The sequence below is a fragment of the Lepus europaeus genome, chromosome 23, assembly GCF_033115175.1.
Source record: "Lepus europaeus isolate LE1 chromosome 23, mLepTim1.pri, whole genome shotgun sequence".
Lineage (NCBI taxonomy): Eukaryota > Metazoa > Chordata > Mammalia > Lagomorpha > Leporidae > Lepus > Lepus europaeus.
Window position 1 is genome coordinate 18,317,133 of NC_084849.1, and position 26,148 is coordinate 18,343,280.

The window sequence follows — 26,148 nt, forward strand, 5'->3', positions numbered from 1 at the left end:
TGGAGCCCAATCAGCGCCGGCGGCCGCGCTAGCCCGCCCAATCCGCGCCCGCCGCCGTGGGCCCCTGCGTCGCCATTGGTCGGGAGGCGGGGCGATGCGGAAGCGCGCCGACTCGTGGAGTCCCGGTCCGCCCAGGTGAGCCGCTCCCAGGTGAACCTGCTGCAGGTGTGTCTCTCGCCGCCCCGGGCTTCGCCCTCCCAACCCGGGCAAGCCGGCTCGGGCTGGGTCGTCTGGGAAGGTGAAGCTATCCCCGTCACAGCCTACAATCCACCCACCAGCCCACGATACAGCCCCAACCCAGCCAGCGCCCCTGGGAACCCCTGCCGCCCCCCTAAACAGGGGCTGTCTCCGAACCACGCTAAGTGACCCGTGGGGGCATCCCTCGCGTTTCTCTTCCCTTTCTCTACAACCAGCTGGAGGGGGACCTCGACCGGTTGATTGCTCAGCCTCAGGGACTTCAAACCTGTTGGACACTGCCTCGCTCAGACACTGCCCAGCTGGGGTCCTGATTCCCCAAGCTGGGCTCCGGGCCGACCTCAACAGGCGGGTATGCCCTACTGGGCCCAGCCCAGTCAAACTCGACCACCTGCGGCAGGTGCTTCCCACGATCTGAACTGCAATTCACTGAACTCACTTAGGTAGTTGGGTCCTCACACTGTTCTTGAGAGCCTCTTCTGTATTCCAGGATAAATACTTGTCACTCCCTCGCTGTGTGCAAGAAGCTGGAGGGACCGGGGAGAGGCGGGCAGTGGCGACATAGCAGTTGAGGGCTCACTGTTGAGGGAGGTGAGCAGGGACTGGAGTACATTGGGTGAGACCGGTACCAGGGGAGACTTTGGATTTCACGTTGAGGGAGATGATAAACCACTAGAGCCAGGAAAATGCCTGCCAAACCTTGTTAATAATCGTTTCAATGGAGCCTTTCAGGGGGCAGATGAGAGGCATGACCATGACCCTAGGAGGATCAGGAAGTGATAGGGGCTTGGGAAGACAGTGCCATCGTCACCTCTTGCTCATGGCACAATCAAGTCAGATCTCCCCATGGCACAATCAACTCAGATCTCCCACTGATAGGGGCCTGGGCCGTCTGCGCTGGCTCATTCCCACCCCGCCCCACCTCGGCACCTCAGGCATCCAACAATACCAACTTCTCAAAGCTTCCCTGGCCTGCCCAGCATCCCAACCCAGTGCCAGAACCCCACCCACTTCTCAGGCGCCTCCATCAAGTCTGTGGAGACATCACAGCCCACACGCCGGCCTCTGTCATCAGATGACACCCTGATTTCTCAATTTGCTCCATTCTGGGCAAGCCGCTCAGAAACCATGGCTGCTGGAAGCACCTTTGGGTAGAACATGTACCTGATGTCCCGAGACGGGACTTTGCTCTGGGATAATGAAGTGTCTTGAAGATTATCCATTGGCCCACTCACCCGCCCATCTGGGATGGATTCTGTTTATCCATTGGCCCATTCACCCGTCTGGGGTGGGTTCTGTTTATGCATTGGCCCACTCATCTGCCCATCTGGGGTGGATTCTTGTCCCCACAGCTTAGGTCAGGAGATGAACTAGTGCCAGGGGTCAAGCTGGTAGCATAGTTGGTGCCTCTGGGCCAGATGTGAGGCCATAAGGAGGGGTGAGGACTTTGGAGGACTGGCCGTCACACATCCCACGGAGAGGGCCCGGGGCTTCTCAGCTGACCAGTCGCTGCCCAGAGTTCTTAGCTTTTCAGATTCCTCAAGAGAAGCCCAAGACCTGGAATTGCAGGCATCCGTCGGTTGACTTCTACGTGTTGGCAACTAATTTCAAAAATCTAAGAAGCATGGTGTAGGGGCCGGCAGTGTGGCCTAGCGGGTAAAAGCCACCCCCTGCAGTGCCAGCATTTCCATAAGGGAGCTGGTTCGAGTCTCAGCTGCTCCACCTCCGATCCAGCTCCCTGCTGATGTGCCTGGGAAAGCAGCAGAAGATGGCCCATGTGTTTAGGCCCCCGTGCCCATGTGGGAAACCTGGATGAAGCTCCTGTGTCCTGGCTTTGGATTGGTTGAGTTCTGACCACTGGGGCTATTTGGGGAGTGAACCAGCGGATGGAAGATCTCTCTCTTTCTGTAACTCTTTCAAATGAAAAAATATATATATTTTTTTAAAAAAAAGAAACATTATATAAGCCACACAAATCTCAAAGATACAGAGAAGATCCAAGTACAGTACGAACAACTTTCTTTCCTGAACCCTGTGCACACGTGTTGCTACCACACCGCACACCCTTCCATCACCCACGACGTGACGTGCGTTTCCCCCGGACCAGGCATTTTCCTACAGACTCACAGGGTATCGCCAACACGGAAAATCAACCCCGATTCTTCACTCTCATCAAATCCTCAGACTCCGCTCAAGGTTTGCTGTTCGTCCCGCTAATGTCCTTCGTAGCAGGTGGATCCTGTTAGGATGGCCGGCTGCATGCAATCAGCCCATCTCAGGGGTGTCCTCGCGCCTGGAACATTTCTCGGTTGTTTCTGAAGGTCGGCGACGTTGACGTTTTGAAGAGGATGGGGAGTTTGTGGGCGGCCCCCAGCGTGGCTGTGTCCGCTGTTTCCTCACAGTTAGATTTTCCCTGTCTCCTTTGGTGGGATGTGACTGTGCAGGCTGTGCACCACCAACATGGCAGGTGCAGGGCCGAGCTGTTCCCACTGCCTCCTGACAGGTGCACGCGGTTTGGACTTGTTCCCTTACTGAATATACCGACTGTGATCACTTGAATAACATCGTGTTTTCCATGCCTCCACTGGAAAGCCCACCTCTCCCTCTGAAATTCATCACGTTCTTATTATTTTATTTTCCCAAAATATAGGGGATTTATCTTTAAAAGGTTTATGTTATTTATTTGAAAGGCAGAGCAACAGAGAGAGAGGGAGAGCCAGAGATCTGCTCTCTGCGGGTCCACTCCAGGGTGGAGTCAGGGATCAGGAGCCAGGAACTCCATCCAGGCCTCCCCTGTGGGCGGTCCCTGAGCTGGACAGGCTGGGCCATAATGGCCGCGAGGAAGCAGTGGGGCAGCAGCTGAGGTCGGGGCTGACTGCTACCAGCAGGGACCTACTCTGGAATGAGGTGCATCGCCCAGCAGCCATCAGACTTCCCTCTTGCGTATTTACATCGGCACGGAGTGCAGATTCCATGGCTATAATCTGTTGCTGTTATTTATTTTGGGGTTTGTGTTGTCCCATTTAGGGCCCACGCCAGTGGCCATGAGCTGGCTCGTGCGTCGCTCTGCCGCGTGCCCATCACGCTCCAGCACGAGATATCCCGGGCTCGTCTTGTGCTTTCCTCGCCTTCATCCGCAATCAACCATTTGGCCAAAGAGCCCTAGTTCCTTAGTGGGAGGATGATACTTGGAAACCAAGATCTAGGCGTGCTTTTGGTCATTGGGATGTCCCATCTGCTGGGTCCTCCCGGCGGACACACACACACACACACACCTACATGCATCTGTTTGTGCTTTTGCAGTCATCTATCACTATTGAAAACCGTGCTCCTCACCCCAGTAGTTCCCATCCTATCTAACTTCTCAGGCTTAGCTCTCCTCCCCGCCCTTTCCAAATCTGTAACTCCCCTCGCAGACTGGGAGAAACCTGGGGCTCTCACTGGTTCTCCCACGCTCACTTATTTGACCAGTCCCTCATCCGTAACCATTTCCTGTTGCTGCTGTGGCTCCCTCCCCACGGGAGCTCCATGACGACCCCCCTCCCTCACCTGCAGGACGCAGCCCCCTGTGCTGGGCCACCCGCACCTCCTGCCCAACCCCTTCTAATGCCATCCGGGCCCCAGCACTCCTCCCTGCACCAGCCCGGGCCTCCTCCCCCTCATCACTGCTCCTGCTTATCTTGCTGGGATCCACCTAATGGCCCCGGGGCTGAATCAGGAGGACAGAGAGTTACATAAAAAACAAAGCCACCTGGTCTGTTTGGGTTTGTTGGACCACGACAACTTCTCCACCAGCCGCAAACCCCCACCCCCCAGCCAAACAGATCAGCAGGACCAGCGTGGCCAGTGGAGTTAATGGTAGGGGTTGGAGTTGACTCTGTGGGGGTGAGATGCCCAGCCAGCACGCTTGCATCATGTTCCTGAATCAGCTCCACCCAGGGTTAATAACGTCCTCCCAAACTGAATCATCCGAGCCTGGTTAGGCGGCCCGTCTCTGCCCAGCGCACGGCCTTCCTGCTATTTCATCCCATAAACACAGCCTCTCCACGGGCACCACCACTATCAATATCCTCATCATCATCGCTCACATGTATTGAGCACTGACTGTATGCAATGCCATGCCAAGCACCCCGTGTCCTAGCCATGTGGCCCGGGGGCAAGTCCCGACCTGGGGTGTGCTGTCGCCGCTGGGACAGATGGCCACACACAGGGCAGTTTCACAGCTGGAATGCATTCTATCACAGTCCAGAGGGCAAACATCCAAAAGCATTGTCAGGGGGTGCAAAACCCAGGCATTGGCCAGACGGCGCGCCCCCATGAGGCCCTGGAGAGGAATCCGTCCCCTACCCTGCCAGCTTCTGGTGGCTCCAGGTGCCCCTGGCACGGCTGTACCTCTCCAGCCTCTTGCTCTGTCCTCACACGACCTCCTCCCGACCGTGGGAAGTCTCCCTGCATCTCTCTCTTACACAAACAACTGCCAGGCAGGACGCTCACATCTGATGTTGGAGGGCCTGGGTTGGAGTCCCAGCTCTGATTCTGATACCGTCTTCCTAACAGGACACAGCCTGAGGCCATGACAGCTCAGGGGTTAGATCCCTGCTTCCAGTGTGGGAGTCCAGGACTGGGTTCCTGCTCCTGGCTCTGGCCTGGCCCAGCCGGGGCCACTGCAGGTATTTGGGAGGGGGAACCAGCAGATGGGAGCGCTCTGCTCTTAGTAACTAGATAATCAGGACTCTTCAAAGGCATTTAGGCCCCGCCCTGATAATCCAGGATAACCTCCCCATCTCGAGATCCCGCACCTAATTATATTTGCAAAGTGTGTTTTCCCAGCTTGTGGGGATCGGGGCGCGAGAAGCTGGGGAGCGCTTTGTCTGCCTCACACACCCCCTTCCTCCAGGCCTCAGCCGGCTGTCCGATGAGGACCACCACCAGCGGCTCAGGGGAGCCGGCAGTCAGCAGGCAGGCAGCCCTCCAGGAGCCAGGCCGTCACGATGCATCCCATCTGTTTCCTGAGTTCTTTCTCCCCAGGCCTGGCGAGCGCGCAGGGGACTGATTGCACTGTGTCGCCTCCCCACTGCCGGGTTTCCAGCAGGACTAAATTGCGCCAAATGGGATTTGTTGTGCCAACTCCTCTGGGTGGTACGAGCCTCCGTGCCAAGCCACCTTGCTGCAGCACAGGGCCTGGCTGCCGCTGGCTTCCGCCTAATGAGAGCCACAGCGACACCTGCCAACCGGGCCCCACCGCTGCCGATCTCGGCTACCGCACGGCCCACTGCAGCCAAAGGCTGGAGCAGTTTTTCTCAGCTGCTGGGGGGAAGTCGCCGCTGGGTCATTTACACAGTGGAGAGGAGGGGGAAAGGCAGCCTGGGTCTCATCCTGGGGGCGGGGGGGGGGGGGATGTCACAAGAGCACCCAGTGTGCCGGCCACACAGCCGAATGCCCACGTGTCTCGCCCATGACCAGGCTCTCGTGTGACCTGTGTCCAGTGTCGGCCACTCTCTAGGAGCTGGCCCTGGCCGGGACAGAGCAGGTTCAGGTGAGACATCAGGTGAGCCCCAGAGGACGCAGCACAAGAGAAGACACCAGCTCAAAGAAGTCACCTTCACCCCTCACTGATCCCGAAGAGAAGGGGCCACCAGACCTCCAGGGGCCGCTGGGAACGGTGGCACTACCTGTGTCACCTGTTCTACTGGTACAGGGACAGAGAGAGAGAGAGCATGAGAGTGCAGGGTGGTTACCCAGGCAGAACTCCCGAGAGGAGTGCTAATTGGACGGTTTGTTTTATATTTATTTTAATTCTTTATTTACTTTTTATTTATTTGCAAGGCAAAGGGACAGAGAGAGAGACACACACAGAGAGATCTCCCATTTGCTGGTTCACTGCCTCAAATACCTACAACTGTTGGGTCTGGGCCCAGCTGGAGCCAGGAGCCAGGAACTCCATCCAGGTCTCCCACATGAGTGGCAGGGGCCCAAGTACTGGAGCCATTATCTGCCGCCTCCCAAGGTGCGCATTAGCAGGCAGCTGGATCGGAAGTGCAGGCACTCCAGTACGGGACGTGGGTATTCCAAGTGGCAGCTTTGCCTTTTATGCACAAAGCCTGCCCCTCACGGTATTTATTTATTTTATTTATTTATTTATTTATTTATTTTATTTTTATTTTTTGACAGGCAGAGTGGACAGTGAGAGAGAGACAGAGAGAAAGGTCTTCCTTTGCCGTTGGTTCACCCTCCAATGGCCGCCGCGGCCGGCGCGCTGTGGCCGGCGCACCGCGCTGATCCGAAGGCAGGAGCCAGGTGCTTCTCCTGGTCTCCCATGGGGTGCAGGGCGCAAGCTTGGGCCGTCCTCCACTGCCTTCCCGGGCCACAGCAGAGAGCTGGCCTGGAAGAGGGGCAACTGGGACAGAATCTGGTGCCCCGACCGGGACTAGAACCCAGTGTGCCGGCGCCGCAAGGTGGAGGATTAGCCTAGTGAGCCACGGCGCCAGTCAACGGTATTTATTTTTTAAAAGAATTACACTTTCAGGAATGCCAGTCTGGAAAAATCCATCACTTGCGAGTGATGGGAAAATGATTTAAGCACTAAGATGCTTAATTATTTCTTCTAGAAAGCTATGGGGTGGGGGCTCGCGGCACCGGGCGTGTGGCCAGCTGGAGCCTGTGACTTAGTCCCAGACCACCCTCTCGGCCCCTGGTCCCCCTGGACGCTGCACCTGTGCGCATGGCTGCCCTGCCCTGCCTGCTTCTGCAGGTGCCTGGTGTCCCGGAGAAATAAAACACACGTGGCCGAAGGGCAGTAAATGGAAGTGGACCACAGTGAGGTGGACGAATGACTTCCCCAGGTGTTTATGTCCTAGCCGAGCACTTATAAGACATCAGTTAGTGGGGTGTCGGGGCGGTGCAGTGGGATAAGCTGCTGCTTGTGATTCTGACTGTGGCATCCCGTATGGGAGTGCAGGTTCAAGTCCTGGCTGCTCTGTTTCCAGTCCAGCCTCCTGCTAACGCGCCTGGGAAGGCAGCAGAAGATGGCCCAAGTGCTTGGGCCCCTGCACTCACGTGCGAGACCTGGCTGGAGTTCCTGGCTCCTGGCTTCAGCCTGGCCCAGACTTGACTTTGTGGCTATTTTGGGAATGAATTAGTAGATGGAAGATCTTTCTTTTTCTCTCTCTCTCACTCCCTCTTCCTCCTCACTCTGCCTTTTAAAGAAACTCATAAACACATCTTAAAAGGAAGAAAGATAAAGACCGCAGTTAGGGTGGTTGTGTCGCTCTAGGAATACCGGGTTAGATTTCTGGCTCCAGCCCCTGACTCCGGTTTCCTGCCTGTGCAGACCCTGGGAAGCAGCAAGGGACATGTCGCTCCAAGACGTGGGCACCTGCCACCCCAGGACCCTCACGTGGTACGAGAGACTGCAGAGGGGAGTGAGGTTAAAAGCCTTGAGATGGGGATGGGGCAGGGTGTTCAGAGTTATCCAGGGGGGCGCTGAGGCCTTAGAGACAGAGCCGCTTTCCCAGCTGTGGTCAGCAGGAGACATGAGACTGAATTCAGAAGAACAAGAGAGACTTTTGTGGCTGGCCAGAAAGATACTTAAAGTAGCCACGCCACGAGCCACGGAGTGTGGCGGGCGTTAAGAAGTCTAGAAAGGCAAAGGAATCTGCTCCCAGGGGCCAGTGTCAGGACACAGCAGGTGAAGCCGCTGCTTGGCAGGCCGATATCACTTAGGGGGACGGGTTTGAGTCCTGGCTGCTCCACTTCCAACCCAACACCCTGCTAATGTGCCTGGGAAGGCAGCGGAGGGTGGCCCAAGTGCTTGGGCCCCTGCCACCTAGACGTGAATGGAGTTCCAGGCTCCTGGCTTTGACCTGGCCCAGCTCTGGCTGTTGCTGTCATTTGGGAAGAAGGGAGGGAACCAGTGGAGGGAAGATATCTCTCTCTCTCTCTCTCTTTCTCTCTCTGCCTTTCAAAAAAAAAAAAAAAAAGAGATCTTTCCCAAAAAGCTTAAAAAATTAAACAAGCAACAGTAACCATTGTGAAACTAAACACAGGAGACTAAAAATGAAAATCCCCCACAATTCCACCCCCCACCAGCCTTGTGTGAAGACCTTTTTATGTGGTTTTTCTCATGGACATCTCTTGATCCCTGTTATTATTCTTAAGGCTCACAGCTGGGGGTCTGAGCGCCACCCCTGGGATCCTGGCACACCTGTCCACCTGTGCAGCTGGGGAGCCCAGCCCAGGGTGGAAAGAGGAGCCGTGGCGGCCGAGGTCGACATGCCCGGGTAAGCACGCCCCAGGGGTGCCACCTGCTCATGAAGTGGGGCTCAAGGGGCAGTCAGTGCTGGCCCGCTTCCGCTAATCAGAGCCGCTCCCTGTCACCCCCTTCTCTCCCCAGTTCTCCTTGACGATGTCTTCATCGATTTGAAAGGCAGAGTTATGGGGCAGGGGGGCGAGTGGAGACCGAGAGACACACAGAGATCGTCCACCTGCTCTTCACTCCCAGGGCGGTTATAATGATCGAGGCTGGGCCAGGCTGAAGTCAGGAGCTTGGAGCTCCATCTGGGTCTCCCATATGGGTGCAGGGGCCCCAGTACCTGGGCCATCCTGCACTGCTTTCCCTGGGTGCATTAGCAGGGAGCTGGATTGGAAGCAAAGCAGCCGGACTCGAATCAGCGCTCCAATATGGATGGCAGCACCACAAGCAGCGCCTTACGCTGCTGTGCCACACGGCAGCCTCTTCTCTCTTTTGAGGGGCGGGGAGAGAAGAGACTCAATGTGAGGCGCTCCTCACCTTTTCATGCATTTTTAAATTATTTAAATAATTAAGACAGAGTGGGCGCTGTGGCTTTCTTGGGTAATCCTCCACCTGCGGCACCAGCATCCCATTTGGGTGCCGGGTTCTGGTCCCGGTTGCTCCTCTTCCAGTCCAGCTCTCTGCTGTGGCCCGGGAAGGCAGTGGAGGATGGCCCAAGTGCTTGGGCCCTGCACCTGCATGGGAGACCGGGAGGAAGCACCTGGATCCTGGCTTCGGATCGGCGTAGCTCCAGCTGTGGTGGCCATTTGGGGAGTGGACCAACGGAAGGAAGACCTTTCTCTCTGTCTCTCTCACTATAACGCCGTCAAATAAATAAATAAGACAGAAGGGCTAGTGCAGTGGTGCAGTGAGTTAAAGCCTCCGCCTGCAGTGCCGGCATCCCATGTGAGTGCCGGTTCTAGTCCCGGCTGCTCCCCTTCTGATCCAGCTCTCTGTTATGGCCTGGGAAAGCAGTGGAAGATGGTCCAAGTGCTTGGGCCCCTGCACCTGCCTGGGAGACCTGGAGGAAGTTCCTGGCTCCTGGCCCAGCTCTGGCTGTTGGCAGCCATTTGGGGAGTGAACCAGCAGATGGAAGACCTTTCTGTCCCTCCCTCTTGCTGTCTGTAACTCTGCCTCTCAAGTAAATAAGTCTCTAAAAAAAATAAACATTCAGCGATCGGGCTGCTGTGCTGGCAGGGCCACTCCTGCCGAGCTGTCTCCTCCTCCCTGCCCACAACACGGAAGAACAGCCCCGAGCTGAGCCACACTGGGGGCAACCCTGGGGAACCCCACGCATGGAGCACAGCTGTGAAAGACGACTCTCGGTTGTGCTCGAGAGGGACCCACCAGGTGCTCTGCATTGCGGGGAAACTGAGGCACAGACCCTGCAGCTACGAGGTGGAGACTGGAACCTGGGCATCCCGGTCACGGAAGCCACGCTGCCAACCGGAATGCTGTGCTGCCTCCAGGCACCACCAGACATGGATGAAGGGGTGGAGGACAGGAGCGGGAGTGGGAAAGACAATGATGACGTCTCTGCTTTGTCATGGGACGGGTGGCACACGTATGTTATAAAACAGACAACAAACACGCTTGAGCCTTGAGCCCACTGCCGATCTAGGACTACAGCACAAAGCTGCTAATGACTTGTATCCACTGTGCCAGTGGTCAGCCTTGGCTGCACACTGAGTACACGTGGGGAACCTCGAAAAACATAGGTACTCTCAGGGCACCTGGTGGGATCTGCCTGGGCATCTGGAGACACAGAGACAGGTAGATAGACAGACAGACAGAAATCCCATAGGCTGGTCCACTCCCCAAACGCCCACAATAGTGAGGGCTGGGCCAGGAGGAAGCCAGGAGCCAGGAACTCCATCTGGGTCTCCCACACGGGCGGCAGGAATCCCGCCACCTGAGCCGTCACCTGCTGCCTTCCAAGGTGCACGTTAGCGGGAAGCCACGCCAGGACTCTCACCCAGGCCCTGGGATGCGGAATGCAGGCGTCCCAGTCTCAACCGCTGTGCCAAACACCCAGCTCCATCTGGGCTTCCAAGAGCTCCCTGGTTGACTCCCAAGTAAAGCCATTATTTGAGAACCACTGGTTTATATTCCCCTTGACTTCCTGCCCCCTTTACAGTTTACCTTCACGCCTTCCAGGTAACCACCATCCTGGATTTGGGGAGGGGGTGGATTCTTTAGACGTTTGCGATTGGTCTCCCGCCCACCACCAGGGGGCGCCAGAACAAAAAAGTCTCCTTTTCCTTCGGCCTGCGTCCGGTATCGCGCTGCAGGTGGTTTGGCCCTTGCGGCGCTCCGTCCTCGGGCCGGTTGCCGGGGCAACCAGCGGACGGGAAACGGCCGGCGTCGGTGTTGCGGCGGGAACTGTGCGGGCCGGGTTGGGGCGTGCGGGAGAAACGTGAGTCCGGCGGTGGGGCCCCGGATGTGGAGGTCGGGGCTGCGAGCGGGGTGCGCCCTGTGCGGGGGCGGCGCAGGGGGCCGGTGGCCATCCCGCACCTGCTGCCCCGGCCGAGGCCAGCTCGGCGTGTGTGGGGCCTGCAGCGCGCTCGGGCCCGAGGCCCCCGGGGGGCTCTGCGTCTGAGGTTCTCGGCGTGGACTTGGCTTCGTGTGCCTCCCCCCCCACCCCGCGCCCGGGCGCACCTGCTGCGTTGGGGGGGGGGTCTCCCGGTCGCCCAGGGGACCCAGTCCTCTCCCAGGCTGTCCCCACAACGCTCCCGGTGTGACAGCTTGTGCTCCAAGCGTCCCGACCGCCTTGTTTCCTCTACTTCCTGTCCTTGTGATGCTGGGCAAGGCCCTTCCCTCTGTGCCGGATGGCGGGGTGGCTGCGCGAAGGGGAGGCGGCGTGCACGCCTAGTGCCTGGCACCCAGGGACGGTCCCCTCAGTGTTGTCCCTGCTGCCCGCTGTGCCTCCTGCAGCCTTGCTAGGCCGGCCCCGGGTGGTGGGCGGCCCACAGCCAGGGCCGGCCGGCTCATGCCGTCCACTGGCAGCCCCCTCCCCCGGTCAGGATGGGCACGCACAAACGTATTTCTTAAAGCTGCAGTAGGCGATGCCTGCGTGCAGCCCAGGGCTGAGGCCAAGCTCGGAGGGGCCCCCGGGGCTGGCACTCACCCCGTGTTCCCGCCGTTGCCGCCCCCAACCAGATGGCCCTCCCCACGCTGCCCTCGTCCTGGTGCAGCCGGAGGCTCCCGGAGCAGCAGGCGGCGCGGCAGCGGCAGCGGGAGCAGGCGGCGCGGCTGCGGCAGCAGTGGGACGCGAACAGCCGCTACTTCCGGCTGTCGGACATCTGCAGCTCCAAGCAGGCCGAGTGGAGCTCCAGCGCCTCCTACCTGCGCAGGTAACTGTGCCCGTCTGCCCGTTCTTAGAGAGACACAGGAGCGCACGGAGCTTCGAGATCCCGGCCCTGTCACCTGCCTCCTCGTCTCAGAGCCCCCGTCGTGAGACTCACACGTGCAGACACGCGTGTGCAGTGCCGGCACGTGGGCTGCCCGGGGGCCCTGGTTATCGTCACAGCACACGCCTGTGCAAGCCCACGAGGCGTTTCCCAGCACGCGTACCCTTGCACGACCCCGAGGGAGCCACGTGCGTCTTCCCCACCGAGCAGAGCCGTGGCCCGCGCGCGAGCGCTTGACCGCGGGCTCCCTCTCCCCAGCATGCACGCCTATCAGCGCGAGAAGATGAAGGAGGAGAAGAGGAGGAGCCTGGAGGCCCGACGGGAGCGGCTGCGGCGGCTCGTGCTGGAGGAGCAGGAGCTGCTGGCCAGAGAGCTGCAGGAGCTGCGGCTGAGCGTGAGCTTGCGGGAGCGGCGGCTCCGCGAGCGGCACGGGCACCTCCGGTCCGCCCGAGAGGAGCAGCGGAAACTGGTACCTGGTCGCGGGGCCGCGGGCGGCGGTGGGGCAGCGCGTGCCCTTCTCACGGGTGCTCACAGCGTGGAGGGAGCTGCATACATGGGCCAGCCCGGGCACCCTGCTGTGACAGCACACACACACACACCCACCCCCGACACCACAGCCGCCAGGGCACAGGGCTCGCTCCACGCTGGCGGGCGGGGAGAGTTTTGTTCAATCAGCTCTGTTCTCTTTCGCCCCTTACATCATTACAGATGAATCCTAGTGCCTCATTCGAGGTCTGACTCCCCACGGGGCCTGGCGCTGCTCCCCTTTCTCTTGCAAAAAATACCGGGTGGAACAGTTGACCCCCTCTTGTTACCTCTGCGGGGGTCCCTGGCACTGCCATCCGGGTCTTCCCGAAGTCTGGCTCACAGAGTCGTGGGTGCGGAGGAGCCCTTAGCCTGAGCCGACCCCACTGAGCCTTGTCCGAACGTGATTGGATTTGAATCTCTGTGCTTTCCCGATAGATCGCAGAGCAGCTTCTGTATGAACACTGGAAACAGAACAACCCAGAACTTCGAGAGGTGAACCCAGAACCTCCCATCGAGTTGCCTTGTGGATGAAGTCACGCCTTGGCTGTTTTTAATGATGTGTCTGTGCTGGCTGCAAAGCCCCGCGCAGGACCTGGGGCAGCCTGGCCGCGGCGGTGCCCCGGCTGTGCCCTCTGCCGCTGGCGCGTGGGGCCTGCTCTCGGGGAGCTCCCCGTGCAGTGACACCGCCTGCCTCCTGCACAGGCCTGGGCAGATGGGCAGGGGGCGGGCTCCCAACCCACTCAGAGGCCGGGGAGGGGTACTTTCCTGTGTGTGTGTGCTGACAGCCTCCCTGCTCAGCCCCGGGGCACTGGGATCTCCCAGGCAGGTGTGCTCACACCTGCTCCGTGCACTTCCTAATCGGCTGCTGTTTCAGGGCCACTCTTGCTCCCCCGCCGGTCAGCCGGGCTGCCGCGGGTCCTCACATGGGCAGTCAGGGCCACATGGCGGCCGGTGGCACAGGAGGCAGCACGCGGTCCCCGAGGCGAGCGTCAGGGCAGCCGGGGAGGGAGTCCGGAGTCTGCCCTTTGTCATCCTAGGTCGAGCTGGACCTTCACAGGAAGCACGTGGTGGACTCGTGGGAGGCGCAGAGAGAAGAAAAAAAGCAGGTACTGTCCCTGCCTCTGGGGGATGCCCCTGGGACGGCGTGAGTCTGGCAGAGTGAGGCTGGGTGGGGGGGCCGGGGAGTGGGAGGGGGCACGGGCGGCCTGCAGCGAACCTTTGCTGTCGGCAGTCTCTGTTGATGAAATTCGTCTCCTGAACGCTGATGCTGGCCCACAGCGGCGCCTCCAGGATGAGCACCCCCTTCCACGCCCCCACTGCTTTGCCTCTGGCTCCATTCTAGAAAGTGCGTGGAGCCTGTGGCAGGGGGAGGGGCCTTGACGTGGTCCAGCCCCTCCGCTGTGTGTCAGCCCCGTGCCACAGCCCCCCTGGCCTTGCTGCGGTTTCCATCGAGAACCGCGCCCAGGAGCGGGCACGTGGCCAGCTGTGGGTCACACGTGTTGACCTCCCGGGTTCCTTCTGCTCCTTGTAGCAAGAGGCCACCGCGGAGCAGGAGAGCAGACGGCAGGAAAACGAGTACGAGGTGGCGCGGAGGGAGGCGCTGGAGCGGCTGAGAGCGGAGCAGGAGAGGCGGCAGGAGGAGGACAGGCTGCAGGCCGAGGCGCTGCTGCAGCAGATGGAGGAGCTGAAGCTGAGGGAGACGGAGGTGAGCGCGAGCGCCAGCCGCTGGGGCTGCGGGAGGTGGAGGTGAGCGCGAGCCCCTGGGCTGCGGGAGGTGGAGGTGAGCGCCAGCCGCTGGGCTGCGGGAGGTGGAGGTGAGCGCCAGCCCTTGGGCTGTGGGAGGTGGAGGTGAGCGCGAGTCCCTGGGCTGCGGGAGGTGGAGGTGAGCGCTAGCTGCTGGGCTGCGGGAGGTGGAGGTGAGCGCCAGCCGCTGGGCTGCGGGAGGTGGAGGTGAGCGCCAGCTCCTGGGCTGCGGGAGGTGGAGGTGAGCGCCAGCCGCTGGGCTGCGGGAGGTGGAGGTGAGCGCGAGCCCCTGGGCTGCGGGAGGTGGAGGTGAGCGCGAGCCCCTGGGCTGCGGGAGGTGGAGGTCAGTGCCAGCCGCTGGGCTGCGGGAGGTGGAGGTGAGCGCGAGTCCCTGGGCTGCGGGAGGTGGAGGTGAGTCCCTGGGCTGCGGGAGGTGGAGGTGAGTGCCAGCCGCTGGGCTGCGGGAGGTGGAGGTGAGCGCGAGTCCCTGGGCTGCGGGAGGTGGAGGTGAGCGCCAGCCGCTGGGCTGCGGAGGTGAGTGCCAGCCGCTGGGCTGCGGGAGGTGGAGGTGAGCGCCAGCCGCTGGGCTGCAGGAGGGTGGAGGTGAGTGCCAGCCGCTGGGCTGCGGGAGGTGGAGGTGAGTGCCAGCCGCTGGGCTGCGGGAGGTGGAGGTGAGCGCGAGTCCCTGGGCTGCGGGAGGTGGAGGTGAGCGCGAGCCCCTGGGCTGCGGGAGGTGGAGGTGAGCGCGAGCCCCTGGGCTGCGGGAGGTGGAGGTGAGCGCGAGCCCCTGGGCTGCGGGAGGTGGAGGTGAGTGCCAGCCGCTGGGCTGCGGGAGGTGGAGGTGAGCGCGAGCCCCTGGGCTGTGAGAGGTGGAGGTGAGCGCGAGCCCCTGGGCTGCGGGAGGTGGAGGTGAGTGCCAGCCGCTGGGCTGTGGGAGGTGGAGGTGAGCGCGAGCCCCTGGGCTGTGGGAGGTGGAGGTGAGCGCGAGCCCCTGGGCTGTGAGAGGTGGAGGTGAGCGCGAGCCCCTGGGCTGTGGGAGGTGGAGGTGAGCGCGAGCCCCTGGGCTGTGGGAGGTGGAGGTGAGCGCCAGCCGCTGGGCTGCGGGAGGTGGAGGTGAGCGCGAGCCCCTGGGCTGTGAGAGGTGGAGGTGAGCGCGAGCCCCTGGGCTGTGGGAGGTGGAGGTGAGCGCCAGCCCCTGGGCTGTGGGAGGTGGAGGTGAGCGCGAGCCCCTGGGCTGTGAGAGGTGGAGGTGAGCGCGAGCCCCTGGGCTGTGGGAGGTGGAGGTGAGCGCGAGCCCCTGGGCTGTGGGAGGTGGAGGTGAGCGCCAGCCGCTGGGCTGCGGGAGGTGGAGGTGAGCGCGAGCCCCTGGGCTGTGAGAGGTGGAGGTGAGCGCGAGCCCCTGGGCTGTGGGAGGTGGAGGTGAGCGCCAGCCCCTGGGCTGTGGGAGGTGGAGGTGAGCGCTAGCCCCTGGGCTGTGGGAGGTGGAGGTGAGCGCGAGTCCCTGGGCTGTGGGAGGTGGAGGTGAGCGCGAGTCCCTGGGCTGTGGGAGGTGGAGGTGAGCGCGAGCCCCTGGGCTGTGGGAGGTGGAGGTGAGCGCGAGCCCCTGGGCTGCGGGAGGTGGAGGTGAGCGCGAGCCCCTGGGCTGTGAGAGGTGGAGGTGAGCGCGAGCCCCTGGGCTGTGGGAGGTGGAGGTGAGCGCGAGCCCCTGGGCTGCGGGAGGTGGAGGTCAGTGCCAGCCGCTGGGCTGCGGGAGGTGGAGGTGAGCGCGAGCCCCTGGGCTGCGGGAGGTGGAGGTGAGCGCCAGCCCCTGGGCTGTGGGAGGTGGAGGTGAGCGCCAGCCCCTGGCCTGCAGCTGCTGCGGAGGCCTGGGATGTACTCCCACCTCTGTTTTCTTTCCATCCAACTTCCTGCCAGTGCATACCCTGGCTAAAGTAGCAATGGCTCAAGTACTTGGGTCCTTGCCACCCATGAGGGAGAGCCAGATGGCGCTCCTGGCTTCTGGATTTGGCCTGAGCTGCCGTAGACATTTGGGAAGAGAATCAGTAGATGGAAGCTATGTCTGCTCCTCCCCCCTGCTCTGCCTTCCAAGTAAAGAAAAAGAAATAAGCAGACTTAAACAATAGTCAAAAGCCCTCGACGCGGGCACGTGGCCCAGGGGTGGACCGCCTCGCCCATCCCTGCTCTGGCGGGCACGTGGCCCAGGGGTGGGCCGCCTCGCCCATCCCTGCTCTGGCGGGCACGTGGCCCAGGGGTGGGCCGCCTCGCCCATCCCTGCTCTGGCTCCTGCCGCAGACACTGTGACAGCAGGGGTGGCTCCAGTCCGTTCCTCCCCACCCGAGCCTGGCTGTTGGGGGCCTCTGGGGAGTGAACCGCGGGAAGGGCGCGCTCTCTCTCTCTCTTCCTCTCTAATGGCAAACCAAACAGGGCCGCCTTCTGAGAAGTGAGGACAGTGGGAGTGCAGTGCCGCAATACGGCCGGGCGCTCGCTCGTCTGGCCTGCCTTCTGTGCAGCCCGTGTGGGAGCGTGGGTCTCCCAGGGCCTCACACAGACAGGACTCCGCGGCGTGGCCTGCACACGGCTTTCCCCAGGCGGCGGGCGTGGGGTCTGCGGGCTCGTGGTCCCGGAGGCTGCCCCTTGCGGGCGCTGTGCTGTTGGCCTGTGAGGGCTGGGTCTTCCCTTGGAGATGAGCGAGGCCCCTGTGCCCCTTTCTCTCTCCTTCCCTCCCCAGGCCTGGGGGACTCAGAACTTAGTGTCCACTGGTTATCTTAGGTGCTAGCGGTAGAGCCGGAACAAGCCCTCTCTCCTGGCCTGGCCGGGCAGGGGAGACCCGTGAGGTGGGGCCTCTTGCTGAGATGGGACGAGGGGGGGGAGGGAAGCTGGGCTGTGGGGCTCTGGGCCCTGGCGGCGGGCGGGGGTCCTGAGCACCGCGCAGCCCAGCCACGCTCGCTGCGTCAGGTTTGCAGGGCCCGCTCACTGTCTCCACAGGCAAGCAAGCTGAAGAAGGAGCAGGAGAACCTGCTGAGGCAGCGCTGGCAGCTGGAGCAGCTGGAGGAGGAGCGGGCGCGGATGGCGGCCTTGCGGCAGAAGGCCGAGCTGGGGTGGGTGCGGGCCTGGCCGGCCCACACGGGAGCCGTGAGAGACAGCAGAGCGAGCCGTGTCCATCCTCCGTGTCACGACACGGACGGTGACCCATACTTTGCCCTCTCGTAGGCGCTTTCTGCGGCATCAGTACAACGCCCAGCTCAGCAGGCGCACCCAGCAGATCCAAGAGGAACTGGTGAGTCTGAGAGCCTGGGTGTTTCTCACCCTCTCCGAGATGTGCGCCACGCTCAGCGAGAGGGCGCCCTCGGGCGGGGGCGGGGAGGTGCTCAGCGGGACAGACCCTGAGCTGTGCGGTGACCAAGTTCTGGAGACGTCGTGTACAGCGCAGGGGCTGTGTGCTCCACAGAAGCCCAGACAGCAGATCTGCGTGTTTTTGCCACCTAAAAATCCTTTTGAGAGGATGGGTCTGTTAACTAGCTTCATTTCACAGTGCATATAAAAACACGAAACTGTATGTCAGTACAGCTGTTACGTAAACAAAACAGGGCAAGCCCGTGGCTCAGGGGTTAAGACACCACTCGGCTACTTGTATCCCAAATCAGAGTGGGTGCAGGGGCCCAAGGACTCGGGCCATCCTCCGCTGCTTTCCCAGGCACATTCGCAGGGAGCTGGATTGGATGTGGAGCAGCCAGGACTTGAACCGGTGCCCATGTGGATGCCAGTGTCACAGGTGGCAGTTTTTGCCTGCTGTGCCAGAACGCCGAGCCCGAACATGCCGTATTACCAAGAGCTGCTCAGTCCTCTCGTTAGGTGTTTTGACGAAGCCACCTCATTGATAAGCAAGCACTTTGTGCATTTGTGTCGCTGTAGTCCTGCTCTGAGACGTGGACCTGTGCCGTGAGATACAGCTGAGGGCCTGTGGTGCCGGAGGGGTCTCTCTTTAGTCACGGGAAGGCTCTGAGCCTGGGCCACGGGTGTGTAACCCTCCCTGGCTGTCTGGAAGCAGTTCTGTGCCTTCCCATCCCTGCTCTGAGACGCCGTGCAGGGACACGGGGCACAGGGAGGAGGGGCCTCTGTGGGCTGCAGGTGCAGAGGGCCCCATGCAGGCCGCCCGCTGAGCTGCCCCTGCCTCCCCCAGGAGGCCGACAAGCGGATCCTGCAGGCGCTGCTGGAGGAGGAGGAGGAGAACGAGCGCGCCCACCTGGCCAGGCGGCAGCAGGCCATGGCCGACGCGGCCTGGATGAAGCAGGCCATCGAGGAGCAGCTGCAGCTGGAGAGGGCGCGGGAGGCAGAGCTGCAGCTGCTGCTGAGGTGGGCTCTCAGGCCCCCTGACCGGGGCGCGCGTGGGCCTGGCTGTGGGAGCGTGTCCTTCAGTCACTTCAGGTGGAAGTCACGACGGCTCACGACACTGCTCAGCTGGTGTAAAATCTTGGCGATCTGCAGGGAAACTGCTCTAAGTCGTGCAGAAGCTGCAGGCTTCTTGGGCCTGTGAAAGTGGGCCCTGGCCCTCGACACCTAACCCATAGACTGAAATGGTCACGTGATAGGTGACAACCACTGAGCACTTCCCGCGTGCCGGGCCCTGTGCCGAGTGCTTCACGGTCACTGACACTCACGGAGGTCACTGGCCATGACCCCAGTGCATGGCCACAGGGCTCAGGCCCTGGCGGTGCCTTCCCCCTGCCCGGGCCTGGTGGTCTCCATCACTCCAGGGGCTGCTGTGTAAGTTGCCTGCAGTGGTTTTAGGAGATGAGGTATTGAGAAGGGGTAGCCTCAGCTACCGAGGCAGTCCTTCCGGGAAGGTTTGCAGAGCTTGGGGGAAGAGCTGACAGGAAGGTTGGTCCTCCGGGGGCTGTGTGCTGGGCCCTGTGTGCTCTCTGGCTCACTGCAGGCCAGCAGCAGCGGTGCGGAGCCTCTGCCATCTGTTTTGTGTTTGCCCAGGGAGGAGGCCAAGGAGATGTGGGAAAAGAGAGAGGCCGAATGGGCCCGAGAGCGGAGCGCACGCGACAGGCTCATGAGCGAGGTAAGCCAGCGTCTCCTCCAGGCCCGGGGCCCCAGGCAGGTGTCTGGAGTCCACCGTGGAGCACTGATCCCACCGGCACTGCTGGGGACAGTCTCTTCCAGTTATCTTACGTGGGCTTGGAAACTCTCGGTGAAAGAACTTGCAGGCCGGCGCCATGGCTTAACAGGCTAATCCTCTGCCTGTGGCGCCGGCACCCCGGGTTCTTGTCCCAGTTGGGGTGCCGGATTCTGTCCCGGTTGCCCTCTTCCAGGCCAGCTCTCTGCTATGGTCCAGGAAGGCAGTGGAGGATGGCCCAAGTCCTTGGGCCCTGCACCCCATGGGAGACCAGGAGGAAGTACCTGGCTCCTGGCTTCGGATCAGCACGATGCACCGGCCGCAGCGGCCATTGGAGGGTGAACCAACGGCAAAGGAAGACCTTTCTCTCTGTCTCTCACTGTCCACTCTGCCTGTCAAAACAAAACGAAACAAACAAAAAAAAAAAACGAACGAACTTGCAGAAAGTAAAACTGACAGCACCCGAGCCTTGTCTTCGGCATAGCCACTGGCATCTTTCTTTCAACTCCTGTTTCCGTGTGTGCCGGTGACTGTCATACTGTGCTGTTCAGTGGCGAGCGTTTCCACGTACTGCCCGTGTGTAAATGTCGTGTCAGCGGCCAGACTGTGTTACCACGCGTCCTCTTGGGGGCCTCCCCAGCGTGCCTTTCCATCGCCGTGTGGTGCGTTCTCGTTTGTTCTCATTTTTAGCCACTATAAGCAATGCTGCCGGGAGTGTTTGGGCTTTTACACATTGAGGATTTCTCCCTCGGCACGGAGAACCAGCCATGGTCTGGAGAGCACGTGTGGAAGACGCCAGTGGCCGGGTGGTCTGTATCACCTGTGTGCTGAGAGCTCTGAGTGGCTTAGAACAGGGAGTCCCGTGTGCCTGTCGGTGGGAACTGGGGCCTCCATTGGCGATTTTTCACTGTTGTGACTACCAGGTGTTCCCCAGGGGCCGCTGATGCTCCTCGCTTCAGCTTGGGTCCTGGTCATGGCTGCTTTGCAGGTTCCCTCCCGAGAGCGTGACTGTTGGGTGTGTTGGTGGCTTCCCAGGTGCCTCTCTGATTCCCAAGGCCGTCCAAGACTGGTGCAAGACATCACGCTGCTCTGGGGCCTTGAATGGCGATGTCACCCCATGAGCCGAGACCCTCCCTGTGGTCATCTGCAGGGCTCGTGGGCTTTCCCACTGCTAGGGAACGAGTCTCACTCCACCCGAGTCTGCACCTGTGTGTGTCGGGGTGGGCGGGGAGCACCTCTTGTATCCTGGCACCCATGGTCAACGCTGAGCGAGTCCTGCAGAGGGCCTGGCCGCCCTGTAGGGCTTTAGACCTGAGGCTGAGGGTTAGGTCGCCTGCGGAGCTGCCTGGCCAAGGCTTGTTCTGAAGTCTGCTGCTTCCCTCCTGCCGAGGCCAGGTCCTGGCGGGAAGACAACAGCAAATACAAGAAAAGATTGAACGAAACCGACGGGCGCAAGAGGAATCCTTAAAGCACAGGGAGCAACTCATTCGCAGTCTGGAGGAGGCAAGGGAGGCGGCTCGCCGGGAGCAGGAGCAGAGTGAAGAACAGAAGTCGGCCAGGAAGCAGGAGCTGGAAGCCCAGGTGGGGCTGAGCCAGGGCCCTGGGCGGGAGGCAGCTCTGCACGGGGGGATGCGTCCTTGCCTCGCTGCAGGGCAGGCCTGAGAGCCGGTGCACTTTCCGCACAGCTCGCTCGCGTTGGTGGCCCTGGGTACTGCAGCTGAAGCCCTGGCGCACCCCACACAGGGTCCTTCGCCTCTGGTGGGCACGCCTGGCCTGTCTGTCCACCTGCAGACAGGTGGCTCCTTGGGCCACAGTTCTCCATTTACCCAATTCCACAACCTGAGGTGGAACACGGTTCTTCTGCCCAACACGCAGCCACGTGTGGAGCTTTGTATAAGACCCGGATGGCTGCTGGCAAGTCTTTCCAGTCCCCAGGGTCCCCTCCCATTTCTTGGCACCTGCCGCCCCTGCTCCTTAGCGCTCTGGTCCTCCAGCCCAGCTGAGCAGGCGCAGGGCTGTGCCCCGGGGGCCTTGCCTTGGGGTGACTTTGCTCTTGGGCCTAGGTTGCAGAGCGCCAGCTGCAGGCACGGGAAGCTGACCAGCAGGAGGAGGAGGAGGAAGAGGAGGCCAGGCAGGCAGAGCAGCTGTCGGACGCCTTGCTGCGGCAAGAGGCGAAGATGATGGCCGAGCGTGGCTACCGGCCCAAGGTAGGAGCGCGCCTCCCAGGCGTGTCCACAGCCCCGCTGAGCTGTGCAGCCGTCTCGGTTCTTTCTGGGCACTCCTCTTGGGTTTGTCTCCTCCTGACTAGTAGGGAACCTCGGCGCAGGGTCTGTTTCAGTCCTTGGTTGGGCCTCCAACAGCCTTCACGCTTTTGCTTTGGCTCCTGCCACGGCAGCCCAGACTCTGATACCCCGCCACCATGCTGCGTGCCTGTCCAGCCTGTCTGGGGGCCTACAGCGATCTGAGAAGGGTGGTGGCCACAGCTGGGGAGAGGTGACAGAGCAGGGGCAGGCTCCCGACTGGTGAGACAGGAAAGCCGCCTGGTGCCCCGCGGTGCCTTCTCGAGGTCATGAGCTGTGAGGGGAGGAGGCTGGCCCTTCCGGGTCAGGGAGTCCCAAAGCCAAGTAGAACAGATGCGAGCCGGGAGGCCACCGCAGGGAGCAGCGTCTCCCCGGCTCCCCTGGCCGTGCACAGCGAGTGTCTCGGGACGGGGTTTCCCAGGGCGCGCAGGAGGTGTGTCAGGGCTGGCTTTACGGAGCCACCGCAGAGAGCCTGTTTCCGTGTCGGGCAGAGCGTCCAGCTGGGCGTGAAGAGCCGTTCGTGTCGCGCTCTAGCTCTGACTTGAGGTGCTCGTCCACCGCCCCCACGTCTGCTTCCTTGTTCCTCAGGCTCACGGACACCCCAGAATTGCCTGGGACTGACGCGGTTGGTACCGGACACCCGGCGCGCAACGATGCTGAAGCCTCGACGCAGAGCCGCCCAGCAGCCGCACCAGGTTCTGTGGGGGCCGGGGGTCGGCCCTGCCTGCGACCTGGGCACCGGGGCCCAGGCACGGAGCTGTGGGGACGTGCAGCTCCCAGCCAGAGACCCTTCCCTGCTCTTACTCAAGAAGGGTCCTGAGCGGGACGTGCTGACAGTGCTGTCGATGTCCTCGTGACGCGCTCACGAACAGTGTCGGCCGGCACGCAGCGCTGGGAGTTGTGCTCTCCTGCCGCCCGCGCTCAGCGACTCCAGCCTCGTCGCTGTCCGTTGGAAGCGGTCTTGCAGCGTTTGGTACAGCTGATTTCAGCGGTCCCCAAGGGATCGAGCCTTTTGTATTCTGGAAGAAAAAACTGCTGTGGCCTGGGGGTGCTTTGTGGAACGGCGTGAGAAATGAGGGAGCTTTGGGGGGCATTTCAGTGGGGCTGTGGGGCGGCGACCCAGCCCGTGGGGATGACCCTCACAGCCCCCCGTGCCCAGGGAGGTCTTGGCCACAAGCAGCCTCCAGGGACTGCACGCCCAGCGGGAGGAACGCTGAACCTGAAGAAACGAGATCAGACTCAGAGCCACAAATTGGCCAGAAATGTCTCCCGCCGTTGTATCCGTGTGACCGTTCTGGATTAACCTCTACAAACAGCTCAAGTTCCTTGCTTCAATAATCGTATTTCTATGACCTGTATCTTTTAAATTTATTTTTCATACTCTGGAGTTTTAGTGCATTGTGGTCAGGATCCCACTTCTCAGTCAGTTACAGCTAATTAGGGAGCGCGCTCCATGGTTACCAGAGAGCCCGAGTGCAGGGCTGCAGCAGTTCCCTGCCCCTGCACCCCGGGAACAAAGCTGCAGACCGCCCTGAAGCTGCTCTGCATTGTCTTGTCTTGCGTCTCTGAAGACCGTCCCTGGAGCACTGCTCCCGTCACGCGTGCCTGAGGGCCGCGCTCCCGGGCTGGGCCTGTTGCAGTCACTGCTGTGGAGTGGGCTGGCGGGGACAGATGGCCTGACTGACCTGCGTCCCCTGCGGCTCTGCACGTTGTCTAGCACTGGTCACATTTCGCAGGCTGGACTCAGCTCCCTTGTGAGAGTGGTGCTGTCGCCTCCGCTTGCGTTAGAACCCAGTTACTAGCAGTCATGTTGTCAGCACCAGCGCGCCTGGTCACAGACACTCGCATATTTACTGAATACATTTTTTTTTTTAATTTTAATTTTTTGCTTTTGAAGCACGGAGATAATTTTTCTTGCTTGCATTAAAATTGTTTTCTACCCTAATATTTAAATGGGCAAACTATTTGTTTTCTGAATTCGGCGCTATCACTGTCTCGCCGTTTCTCCTGCAGCCCGTAGATGGGCCCCTTGGCTCGTGTGTGCTGTGCCTGGGCTGTGGTTGCGCACGCACGTCGGCTTTCTTGTTTCCAAGCACCCTTTTCTACCTCAAATGGTTTCCCGATTGTCCTTCAGAGTCCTCCACAAAGGTCAGACATCCTGCTCTGAGCTGCAGTCTGCCCGTCCGTCACCACCAGCGGGGCTGTGTGTGGTCACTAACGCACCCCGCTTTCCTGACGTGAAAACCTCCCACCGTCTTCCCTGGCCTCCCGCACCCAGGACCAAGACCCCACTCGGCTGGCCCTCCGTTCCCTCCTGGAACTCGCCACAGGCCTGCTGGCCCAGGAAATGGAACACCCAGTCAGACTGGTACAGACACGCTGTTTCCAGTCTTAGCGCGGTGCGAACCAGTGCTCTAGATGGCTGGCGCCGGGGCCGTGGGCTTGGGATGTCGTTCTGTGCATTCAAGAGAATGGAAAGCCTAGAAATCACGTTCCTGTTCCACAGTATTTACACCACTGCTCCTGCGGCCCCGACAGCTGCACTGGTCAGTCTTCCAGGATGGGCGCTTTTCTCCCAGGGGCCCTCAGAATCTCCATAGAAAATGCATATTGTGAAGAAACTAGGTGTGACTTGCTAAATGTTTTTATGCCAAAATAAACGGGTATTTTATTCACCAGAAACGTTTTATTTACTTGAAAGGCAGAGAGAGCCAGAGGGAGATGTTCACTCCCCAAATGTCCGCAACAGCTGGGGCTGGACCAGACCAAAGCCAGGAACCCAGAATTCAATCCAGGTCCCCACTGTGGGCAGGGGCCCCGGTATATTTATTTGAGAGACTGACAAAGCTCCCACCCATGGCTTATTATCCAGATGCCCTCAATGGCCAAGACGGGGCCAGGCTGAAAAGTCAGGTGTCCCACATTGGTGACAGGAACCCAATCAGTTGAGCCATCACCATTGCCTCCTAGGGTCTGCTTTAGCAGGAAGTTGGAGTCCAGAGCTGGAGCCAGGTTAGAAACCCAGGTTATCCAATGAGGGATGTAGGCAAAGAGAAAGAAAGCTTCCATCTGCTAGTTTACTCCCCATATGGCCACAATGGCTGGAGCTGGGCTGATCCGAAGCCAGGAGTCAGGAGCTTCATCTGTGTCTCCCATATGGTTGCAGAGGCTCAAGCACTTGGGCCATCACAGAGAGCTGGAATGGAAGTGGAGCAGCCAGGACTCGAACCAGTGCCCACATGGGATGCCTGCACTGCAGGTGGCAGCTTTACCTGCTGCGCCACAGTGCCGGTCCTAGGGATGTTAAACTACTAGAGTAAATGTCTACCCCTAAAGTTAATTGTTTGTCCATAAACTTCTTGAAGTATCTAATATTTTCCACATGGAATGTTTGTAACCTTTAGAGGGGGAACCTCGTGTGGTGCAGAGTTGAGCTGCAGCGTGGGACACCCACATTCTCTTACCAGTGCGGATTCAAGTCCCAGCCACTCTGAGCTCCATGCTCAGGCACCCTGGGAGGCAGCACGTGATGGCTCAAGGGCTGGGGCCCCTGCCACCCAGGCAGAAGACCAGGATGGCGTATCTGGCTCCTGGCTTTGGCCTGGCCCAGCTCTGGATGTGGTGGGCACTTGGGGCGTGAACCAGTGGGTAGAAGAGGCCTTCCTCTCTCCCTTGGACATCTGTGGTGACAGCAGTTCTGTAACCTGACTGTGGTCACAGGAACCCACGTGTGACGGGATGGCACGGAGCCGCACATGCACGCGTGTGACATCGGTGCTCTGAATTAGGCCTGCGTTTTACCAGGGGCCGTGTCCTGACTGATGCTGCACTGCAGGCACTGGGGGACACAGGGAAGCGCCCAGGGGCCGCTGTGTGATGATGTCAGAACACACAGCCATTAGCGCAGGGGAGCGTTCTTGAACCACAGAGCACCAACCGCAATGGAAAGGACTGGTCCATTTGCCTTAAAAGCTTGTGTTCAACAGAGACCTGAGAGGAAACGAGCCACAGCGTGGGCAAGAGCGACCCTGACCAGCAACACGGGACTGGTGTTCAGAGCATTTCTTAGGAATGATTTCCAAGGGGCCGGGTGGCGCAGCAGGTTAAGCTGCCACTCGGGACACCCTTATTGGAGCGCCCATTCAACTCCTGGCTGCTCCACTTCCAATCCAGCTCCCTGCTAATGTGCCTGAGAAGGCAGTGGGCGATGACCCAAATGCTTGAGCTCCTGCCACCCATGTGGAGACTGGATGGAGCTCCTGGCTCCTGGCTTGAGCCTGGTCCAGTCCCCTGCTGTCACCAACAGTAGATGCTTGTCAAACAAATAAGACAGAAACAAACAGAATCTAACAGAAAAACGGGTGAACTGTCCAGCAGGAACGTCACGAAAGAGGAACTCTAAATGGTTAAACAGTGCAAGGCAGGCAGTCATAGTACAGATCAGAGACGTGGAAGTTAAGGCTGCAGTGCGGACGGACCAGCCAGGTAACAGAGGTTTCCTACAGCAGTGCTGATGCAGTGAACAGCAGGGCATACCCTGCCGGCCTGTGCCGAGGACGAAGC

General features: G+C 60.6%; 1 protein-coding gene across 1 annotated transcript; it reads left to right on the plus strand.

Moving 5' to 3' along the window:
- The first annotated feature begins 10,839 nt into the window (after positions 1-10,839).
- TCHP (trichoplein keratin filament binding) lies at positions 10,840-24,267 on the plus strand. Its single transcript, XM_062182298.1, has 13 exons — positions 10,840-10,901; positions 11,645-11,838; positions 12,154-12,364; positions 12,859-12,915; positions 13,461-13,529; positions 13,955-14,128; positions 17,152-17,264; positions 17,377-17,443; positions 18,347-18,519; positions 19,150-19,231; positions 20,681-20,866; positions 21,349-21,492; positions 22,174-24,267. Exons 2-13 carry the CDS (start codon positions 11,645-11,647, stop codon positions 22,204-22,206), a joined length of 1,503 nt encoding a protein of 500 aa, XP_062038282.1. The 5' UTR covers positions 10,840-10,901; the 3' UTR covers positions 22,207-24,267.
- The last annotated feature ends 1,881 nt before the right edge of the window (positions 24,268-26,148 follow it).

Coding starts and splice junctions, on each gene's coding strand:
- TCHP (XM_062182298.1), top strand. CDS start 11,645: ATGGCCCTCCCCACGCTGCCCTCGTCCTGGTGCAGCCGGAGGCTCCCG. Junction 17,265..17,376: donor CGGCAGAAGGCCGAGCTGGG/GTGGGTGCGGGC, acceptor GCCCTCTCGTAG/GCGCTTTCTGCGGCATCAGT. Junction 19,232..20,680: donor GCGACAGGCTCATGAGCGAG/GTAAGCCAGCGT, acceptor TGCCGAGGCCAG/GTCCTGGCGGGAAGACAACA.